Source organism: Haliotis rufescens, unplaced genomic scaffold, assembly GCF_023055435.1.
Source record: "Haliotis rufescens isolate VD_foot unplaced genomic scaffold, xgHalRufe1.0.p SCAF_8, whole genome shotgun sequence".
Taxonomy (NCBI): Eukaryota; Metazoa; Mollusca; class Gastropoda; order Lepetellida; family Haliotidae; genus Haliotis; species Haliotis rufescens.
This window is the reverse complement of record NW_025964372.1, coordinates 37,186,105-37,196,454: the sequence shown is the minus strand read 5'-3', so window position 1 is coordinate 37,196,454 and position 10,350 is coordinate 37,186,105. Positions and strand designations below refer to the sequence as shown.

Here is a 10,350-nt window from a genome sequence, read left to right as displayed (position 1 = left end):
AAAGAGTGAAATACTAAAATGCTAATAGGTCTTCAGCAACCCATGCTTGCCGTAAAAAGCGACAATGCTTGTCGTAAAAGGCGAATGAGATCGGGTGGTCAGGCTCGCTGACTTGGTTGATGCATGTCATCGAATCCCAATTGCGATCGATGCTCATGTTAATCACTGGAGTGTCTGGTCCAGACTCGATTATTTACAGACCGCGGTCATATAGCTGGAATATTGCTGAGTGCGGCGTAAAACAACAAACGAACAAACAAACAAACAAAACTAAAATGCTAAAACTGCAGCACTGATGATACCTCGCTGTGTTTGCATGGCACTTGACCAACCCCATGTTTGACAGAACGGACCCAGCTGCCGGACAAAGGTGTGACTTCGTGAGTGTCAACTACTCATATTGCATTTGAAGCTTGTCAGCTGAGGGCTTAGATAATTGATATCACACGTATGTCAGACACGGTAATTAAGCAAGGACATTTTATCTGATCTTTCCGCAGAATGTGTCAGTTCCTGCATGCAATCGATAGCGTACACCATACTGTTGCAAATCAAATACGAGATACAATACAAGATAATACACCTGCTGTTCGGGGTAACCTTTTGTTGTTCTCTTCCCAGCATTATTAATTCTATTTCTCGAAAAAGCCATACATGGGCTTACAAAATAATACGCGGACTATACAGAATATAGGGATGAATTGGAAAGTCTCCATGCTAACACACGGTGTTCACAAAGGGAGACAGTATGTCCCGCTCTACTGAAACCAGCATCGTAAAGAGGAACGGGACATACAGTTTGTGGTCCTTAAAAGATATTCATGAAATAATTCTCACTCATAACCTGTAGTTTAAGGTGTGTGCACCTGATGTTTATAAAGCGACAAAGAATGTCTCCAAACCAGCATCTTATAGAGAAACAGGCCATACATGTTGTGGTCCTTAAAAATAAATCCATGAAATTCTTCTCACTGATAATCTGCCTCGGATTCACAAAATCAGACAAGGTAATTTGGACAAGAAGTTTAACTTCAACTTCAGATGTATCGATGATCTGATATCGTACAAAAACGGTTAAATAGCCAATTCACTTCCACTGATTTATCAACTTGAGCTATAACTACAAGTGACCATTTAAATCGCCTCACCTGTTTCATATTTAGATTATTTTTAGTATTATAGTTTTGTATTAAGATTCAGAGTGACAAAAACTCTCCACAAGACTGCATGACAAGAGGTATGTCTTCAACTTTCGAAGTTTCAAACTTTTCCTTATGTCGAGCAGAATTCCTGCAGCTCAAGCCCTTGGTGTTTACATTGCACAACTTTTGAGGAACAATCGAGCATTCGGGTTCACTCAACCAAGGTTTCAAAGAACGCTATGCAACCCTTGCTCAAAAGAGGTTTGATCAAGATAACAGCTAAGTGATACATAAACACATGCTCATGAGATCAGCGGAATCCTACAATCGACTCGGTTCTTGTAAATATAGAAGGGGTTGAGTTGTTTTTTAATGAGGTGAGTGCATGTGTATCAGTCTAGTCAATGATTACCGTATTTACTCTGTAAATATAGACTTCAACGCCGTAGCATTACCAGTCTCGTTATCCGTTGAAGAAAACATTCCATTAATATTTCAAATGTGTTTGCACACATACAAGATATGTTTAACTAACATTTTAAGGAATAAGTTTCAATCCTTAACGGAATACATATTTTGGTGTGTTCTATCTCGAATCACATGAAATGGCCTATCGTATAATTCAAATGTTACAGTATAAGACGATATATTCTGCTGTTAAAGACGTATTGCCTTTTTTAATACATCAATTTTTGACACAAGGTTATCAAATCACTTGATTTTAGCGAAATATTCGTTACAGTCATACGGACATGATACAAATTATTAACAAAACAAATTCTAATACAGACAAATAATTTCATTACAGTGCCCCTAAAATGTAATTAGGACCAACCTTTTGCAGTCAGATGTCGTTAATAAACCCCCAGCTTAACTAAGGCGGCCATCGTGTGGACTTTAATATGGCACTTAAGAGTAGGTACAAGGGGAGGAGATCGTGGTCTTTTTTGGCTGTTGTGACGCCTCGTCAACCTGCTCATCGTCGTTTTCGTCCAGTTCACAACAATGGAGTTGCCCTCTCTCGTTGTTCAGCAGTTAACCATGTCATGTTTTCGGGTGATCCACTTTCGAGTGCATGGCGCTGCTTAATACCCTGTGTGCGGGTGTCATGCATCAAGTGCAGTTAAGTTTTGCATCATAATGTCATTTTACATGTGCAGCATCGCGACAATGTTTAAATTGTTACGTCACGTTGAACAATACGTAGACCTATCTAACCTTCTATTAACGTAAATTATGTTTCGGTATACTATATTTTGATCGTCAGTTTAGATGTTACACATCACAGATCACTATACCACGTTTCATCAACATGTGTCCGTTCCCACTTTTGAAATCAATACCTTCACACCTAGCATCTAGTATAAATGTTTGATTAACGTTCTATCCGGCTTTATCCTGATGTCATCTGCAATGGCTCCACACCAAGTCCTCACTCTGATGGTTGTCGGTGTTTGCATGTTTATGCAAGTACAAGGTGACGTAGTTGAAATCTTGGATTTAATCTTTTGTCTTTAGCACTTTTAATTCAACAATTCATGTATATTTATTGCATTGTTGTTCTTTCCAACAGGAGCCCGATGCCCCCTTGGGTTTGTCAGACATAAGAGATCATGTTACTGGTTCTCCATAACCAAAGGATCCTTCTCGGAAGCTCGGGTAAATCTGATTTTGTTTTCGGATTTCAAGTTTTTGAACAAGAGGTTAAGTAAAACAAAAATAGCAATAGTATAGCAATGACATGTTTTGTTACTTTACATGACATGTTATAATGTCCATCTGGAGACATACAGTGTCCCTTACAACCTTTTATCGTGTACTTACATTTGTACAGATATTACCAAAGGGAATACGGAGATACGGTGAGTGAGCTAGTTAAGATTTATAGTCATATATCGTGACTTAATCAGGTTATACAGAAATAATGCATAAATATAGACTATAAAACCTGTCGACAAAGGACAGTAAATGAACTAGAGTATCACAACTACAAAAATAAAACTAGTAAGTAACCATAAAGTTTTGACTATTCAGAACAATACATTATAAAACATGGCAAAAGATCACCAGATCAAAGTTAAGCCACCATACAAAGGGACGACGGGGACTTACGGTACATCCGCTTCCTGCGTGGTACCCAAAGCAGAATTTACACCACTCTTCTGGTTACTGGTGATTGTTCATAAGTTTTAAGCCAAAGCAATTAAAACCAACAAGTATTCTGCAATTAAAAGCATGGAAAATGAAACATACTTTGAATGAGATGGGACTTACTGCCCTCTCAGAGGGACAATTATTTTATGTTACTTCAGCCCCCTTCAGTAATATAATCATTCTCCCAAATTAGAATTACCTACTTTTTACAATACATATAATTAGAATTTATCTATTAACTCATTTTTTTTTAAAATCCAAGAACTAAATGATAACTTACATTAAAACGATCCTTTATGGATAAAACCTGGAAATAATTATCCCTTGCGATGGAAAATTCAATAGTCAAGCAGGATATGCTTGACTGTGCTTCTTTTAATCAGAAGGGACACAGAATGGAGGATTCATGTGTACAAAGAGAATGGCCAATACGACATCGTAGTATAATGACCTCTTCAAATCTGGACTGACAACCCTAGTAGGTTTAACCGATAGTTGGTTTTATTGCATGTAATTAGTACCTTCTTAGGTGTCCCACTTCTTTTGCATTAGATCTTTGATATAGCACCTAATGACAGGCTTGTAGTCACTGTAAGGTATAAGAATTGGTGTCAGAGATTTCTTGGGAACTGACTTTGCAGCAACATCAGCCATAGTGTTACCTGCGATTCCAACATGACTGGGCAACCAACAAAAGACGTTGTCGTATTGGCCAGTAGCAACGTCATTGTATAGTTCTAAAATATTTCAAATGAAGGATGACTTGAAGAGCTCGATTTTATTGGCTGTAGACAAGATAGTGAATCTGAAAAGATGATGAACCGTTTGCAGCTGGACTGTTTTTTAATATATTTCAAAGCCGTTAACATGGCAGCACTGGAGACTTTGCCACCATCCTTTGATCCATCTGTAAACATGAAACGATGGGATTCATATTTAGTTCTAACTTGTATATATTCTTGTTGATATATTAATTGACTTGTGTCTTAATTTTTTAAATGTGTAAGAGTAAAGTCTAAAATGTAATTTTGTAATGTATTGAAGCGATAATTTGATACGCCATTTCTTCAAATATGGTTCATCAGCTTCTACACATAGGCTATCCACAGGAGATGTTCAAAATGCGCCATGACATAATCTTAGGCCCTGATGGTGAATTGAATCTGGAGAAACGATGGAACTATAATCTAATTTAGAGCGGATCAGAAAGGAGGAGGGTTGTCTGATCACCTCCCCACTTTGTATTACTTTCACCAAATCTAGGGCCTTTAGGCATTTAATTTAGAGATAATTAATATGTGTCTTAAAAGTCAAATGCTGATCGAAAATAAGACCCAGGAACTTGGCCTCTTGATAGGAGTGTCATGTAAAAAAGGCTCAGGATCTTTATGATGATTTTATTTCCAACAAAAATGAATAAAATTGGTCTTAGCTTTTGAAAACTTAAAACCATTTTCAAGACACTATTTTTGGAGTTTGTTGAGACATAGCTGCAACTGTCTCTCTGTGGTTATTCATATTTTAGCCACGACATGAAATATTATAATTGTCCACAAGAAGGGAATCATCAATGGAATCATTTAAAACTTTGGACAGACGATCAGTCTTTATACTAAAAAGAGTTACAGACAAAATACTGCCTTGTGGGACACCCTGATCCTGATTATAAAAGTCAGACAGAGTGGAACCCACACGAACCTGAAATTGTCGGTCTATAAAAATTGGGATATAAATTGAGGCAAGCGGCCTCTTAACCCCTAATCATGTATATCTTTTAAAATGCCAAACTTTCATGTGGTATCATACGCTTTTTTCTAAATCAGTAGAATGCAGTAAATCAGTATAAAGATTTATACTGCATGCTGATTATTGACAATTGTATTTTTGACAAAAGATTCTAAACGTACCAGATGGTCAATGGTTCTTCTAATTTGACGGAACCACATTGAATGTTACTTATGGGATTGTTGGTTTCCAAGTACCACAGAAGTTGATTATTTACCATTCGTTCCATGCTTTTGCACACACAGGTGGTGAGTGATAATGGTCGATAATTAGATGTATCAGTATGGTCCCTACTAGGTTTAGATATGGGAACAACCATTGCATTACGCCACGAAGGCGAAAAATTTCCTGACGTCCAGATCTGATCAAATATATCAAGAAGTGTCTCTAAACATGAATCAGGCAAATGCTTCAGGAGCTGATAGTGAATATTATCAGCTCCCGTTGCAGTATCGTGCGCTTGACCTAGGGCAGTATTTTGTTCGTTTCATGCAATGGATTAATAAATGTAATTCCTTAAAATTGGTCCTGAGACCTCTGCAATTCCACTGAATCAGTGGATCCATAATGTTTTAGTTACAGGTGGATGAACAGGAGATCTACGTCTCCCATTTCGAGGCGACTGACTTCTGTTGCGCCCATTAGGATGTTCTCCAAGGTTTGAAACCTATTATAAATTTGAATAGGGTCGCCGTGTCCCTTCGATACACGCTGTCTGGGATTTAGCTGGCATTTGTCAGGACAAGATTTGGAAGATGCAACGTCTTCCCCAGAGCAGTTTGTACATTTGGGATTGTTTGAGCAGTCTAATGTTTCATGAGCAGGTTCTCCACATCGATGACATTTCTTTCTGTTGGTACATGATTGGGCGTCATGCCCAAAATGTTGACATGAGTAACACCGGAGTGGATTCGGTATGTACTTATTCACACCAATATTACAGTAACCTGCTTTGATAGAATGTGCAGGAACAGGAAGAAAAAAGGTGTTTGTGTTTGAATTGGTCGGTTCTATTTTGTGCAGACGTTTATTCATGTCCATCTGGTAAATCCATCTTGCTCACTTAAACCACAGTGATATTATCTAAACGCGAACAGCAACTGCTACCAGTAAAGACTGTAACAGATGATTGTGGGTTTTGAACTTTACCTGGCTGTGACTGTTCCTTTCAGTCCATGTGCCGATATTTGAAGAGTGACCTTGCCAAGGTGACAAGTAAAGATGAGAATGACTTCATCAGGCATTTTGCGCTGGTTCGTGGAAAAGGTGAGTTCAAGGGTTATTTCCGATGATAAACCAGAATATGCTGAATATTAACTCGGATTTATATGCTAAATATTAAGTAAGTTTTATGTGCTGGATATCAACAAGGTGTTATATGCTGAATATCAATCAGGTATTTTTGGCTGAATATTCATTTGATGTTTTATGCTGAACAGTTACTAGGTTTTGTTTGTTTGTTGATTAACGCCGCACTCAGCAACATTACAGCTATATGACGGTGGTCTGGAGATAATCGAGTCTGGACCAGACAATCCAGTGACTGACATCATGAGCATCGATCCACGCAACTGGGATACGATGACATGCATCAACCAAGTCAGCAAGCCTGACCACCCGATCCCGTTCGTCACCTCCTACGACAAGCATGGGTTGCTGAAGACCTAGTAGTAGTAGTAGTAGTAGTAGTAGTAGTAGTAGTAGAAGTAGTAGTAGTAGATTTCTAAATGAAATGCAGAGGTTAACCCGATTTTACGTGAAGTGCCTTTTGTTGAATGGTGTTAAATTTATGTTCTACTTCTATGCCCACATAAGAAAATCATAATTGACGTCAGATAGTAATAATGATACAACATATGGATGTATGTCAAGGAAACAAGTATTTCTATCTTTATGTCAAAGCATATATTTCTTTGTCTTAACCTGGACAAAGCCTTTGTCTATGTATGTGTGTACTTTTAATGTCCGTAGCCCCACTATATTTCCTGGGTGGCAGTGACGTCCGCCAGACGGGGAGGTGGTCGTGGAACGGTGAAGAACAACGGATGATCTTCACCAACTGGGCACCGGGAGAACCAAATAACCATTTAACAGAACGCTGTCTTGTCCTCTGGAAATCGCGGCATTACCAATGGGCTGATTATCATTGCCACGCAGTCATTAACTATGTTTGTGAATGTCCAGTTTTGTAATAAATCATTACTGACATGGCAATTGATTGTTTATTTTGGGGATCTAAAGCTTATAGACAAAGGTAGAATAAACCAATCCTAACCGAAAACATTGGTGTATATCCATCGATTCATCTCCCAGTAAGGATTCAGGTTACAGCGGGTTTCGCAATTGGTGCATTTCAAGCTGTTTGATTGTGTACCCGACATCGTGTTGCGTTAAAACATAGTACTGGTCCACATCACCCAAACGGAGCCTCACAAAGGGCGGCAACAGGGCGAGATGCACTGCCATCACAGGTCATGCAATGGGACAAAAACCAAGGATTGAATACAGCCGCAGGCGATGAAACCTTACCATATGGTCTAGTTCGAGACCCTAACACATTTCATATCGAGATATCTTGATGTACGTAAGGGGGTTGGGAAATAAGGGGTAAAAAATGGCCATGATATGCATCAGTTTACACTTGGCCAGCGTTTGTAAGCCTTCAGCAAAAAGTAACAAACCTTATAATTAATGTCAGTGTACTCATGAATATCAAGAATTCCTTGAAATATCAGAATTACCTTCGAATGTCTTGAAACATCTTCCCGAGGCAAGATGGTCTTGAAATAGACCTGTCTCCCTTCTAAAGTCCAAAATAATGTTGGAAGTCTGAACGTTTGCCCGGATAGCGGAAGATCGGTGGTTCAATCTCTTGGCCGTGTCATACCAAAATACGTTTAAACGATTGTACTTGTCTTGCGCGCTGCATTATGGGGATAAAACAAGGACTGATCGGCTCGGAGTCTGAGTTTAATGTGTCTATGTGTGATATCGATGCTAAACTGCGGCATTGTATCTCAGTGGGCTAGCATAATAAAACCGGTAAAGGTCCGGACTAGTACAAGCACGCACCAACGCATGCATGCATGCAAGCACACGCTAATGCACACGCACATGCACACGCACAAGCACACGCACACGCAGATTGCGATAAAAGTGCATCAATCATGAACGTGACGTTAATCTCCACGTCAACTCACCTTACCTCACCTATTATTTCTCTGTTTGATCGAGACGTGTTTCCTATCAATAATTCCACACAACTTAAGGGCCATCACTCCATATACATCATAACGAAACACCATTTGTAGGCGTCATTCACCTGATTTCGTATTATTTCAATAATTACAATTTTCTAAACATAAAAAAATTTCAATGAATTTACGTTCACGTATTTATCCGTTGTTTAGAATGGCGGGACACCTTTTTTCATTCGTAAACTCGTTGTTGTTTTCTGTTGTAACAGGATTTCTTTATAATTATGTCAATGAATATGTACATGTAAATAACACTGAAAAACATCCTTTGGTATGGTCTGCTGTGATTTCAGTACAGCGCAGGGGAGAGATGCATCATGAAAAGTTTCCAATGACATTGGAGTTTGACAGAAGAGAACAAATCGATAGCATATTCCTACAACTTATTATATATGTCGTGGTGGCGTAACATATGTAAAGAAATAACCTTCATGTAAAACTCATTCATTTGGTAAACACTGAACATATCGAGTTGATTTGGTAAAAAAGTTTTATTTGATGATGAAAGATTGAAATAGTGAGTGAGTTGGGTTTAACGCCGCTTTTAACAGTATTCCAGTTATATCGCGGCGTGTCAGCTTAATGTGGGAGGAAAACCCGAAGTGATGCAGGTATTAGACATTTACCACTTCGGTGAAACCCACGAGCACGGGTATGGTGCTGACAAACCTAGAAACATAATCAGGGCGAACCGGGATTCGAACCCACAATCATAGGTTTCTGGCGTGCCCAAGGGATGCAACTCCGCACAGCGAATCACGGCGCCTTAGATGACTGGGCCACCCGTGCCCCCCTGAAAGATTGAAATAAGGAACGTGAAATCAGTTTAAACAATTACCGAGAGTCCAAGTTCTCGATGTTCCATACTAACGCTACAGCCATTTCAAATACGTGTTGGCTGTGAGGTAGCCTAGTAGGTAAAGCGTTCGCTCGTCACACCGAAGGACCGGTTTCGATTCCCAAAATGGGTACAACGTGTGAAGGCAATTTCTGGTGTCACCCGCCGTGATATTGTTTGAATATTGCTAAAATATGGCGTAAAACTATACTCAGTCACTCTGGAATGTGTTGAGTCTAGTATAACATGAGTGAGGAGTGAGGAGGGAGTTGAAGTGCAGCATTATGTGTAGTCACGACAAAGTAACGTACTACACCTTGGATATGAAACAAAACACTGATTTAGACTACACTAGTGGCACGGACGATTGTACCGCAGCTAACAGATCGACGGCCGCGGTTTCCTAGGGCAACGCACGCCATGGGGTTATTAGAACACCTAGGGTGCTGCTACAACTCAAGGATTTCTGTGGCCAGTGACGCACATTTTTTTAAATATATCGATTGGTTTCGGCACAAAATCACGAGTGATCTAAAAGATCTACTTATCAAACAATCGTTTTCAGACCTAGACACATCCACCAAAAGCAGATTTTACAAGGCAGTTAAAGACAATACCGATATTGAATTGTATTTACAACATTTTTCTGGTAAAGGTAAAATTAGTTTAACTTGTTTTATTTCTTTTCATTATCTTCCTATTAAAACAGGTGAATGGAAACATATTCACATTATAGAAAGAAAATGTACTGTGTTCCCCAAATGACATTACAGACGAGTAACACTATATGTTTAACTCTGAAAAAGGTTCCTGCCACTATTATTACATAAACCGCCAATTTTTTAAATGATGAATCTATTTCCAAGTAAACACCATATCTATCTTGAGGAAACTGTCTAACTATTGTCGCCATATTTCTTTTACATTAAGATATAAATAGTGTTAACTTTGTTGCCATGACATAACACATTAGATCTCTATAAACTCCTCGTTATGCTATGTACATGAGTGAAGAAGGTTCTGTTCAGTTTTGATACTGAGCCCAAATCAGACCCCATGAAGCTCCGGACAAAATCATCTCCGTACCATTGCGATAACTTTGCCATTTTTATATGGCTATTTTATTGAAAGTAGTTTACTTGAAGAGGACGTTTGTGGTGGGGCTTATTAAGCC

The 10,350-nt window shown here is 38.9% G+C and overlaps 1 protein-coding gene across 1 annotated transcript; it reads left to right on the top strand.

Moving 5' to 3' along the window:
* The first annotated feature begins 2,460 nt into the window (after positions 1-2,460).
* LOC124128595 (perlucin-like) lies at positions 2,461-7,295 on the top strand. The gene is made up of 4 exons (XM_046492035.2): positions 2,461-2,619; positions 2,716-2,801; positions 6,254-6,347; positions 7,053-7,295. Exons 1-4 carry the CDS (start codon positions 2,544-2,546, stop codon positions 7,271-7,273), a joined length of 477 nt encoding a protein of 158 aa, XP_046347991.1. The 5' UTR covers positions 2,461-2,543; the 3' UTR covers positions 7,274-7,295.
* Positions 7,296-10,350: the final 3,055 nt, after the last annotated feature.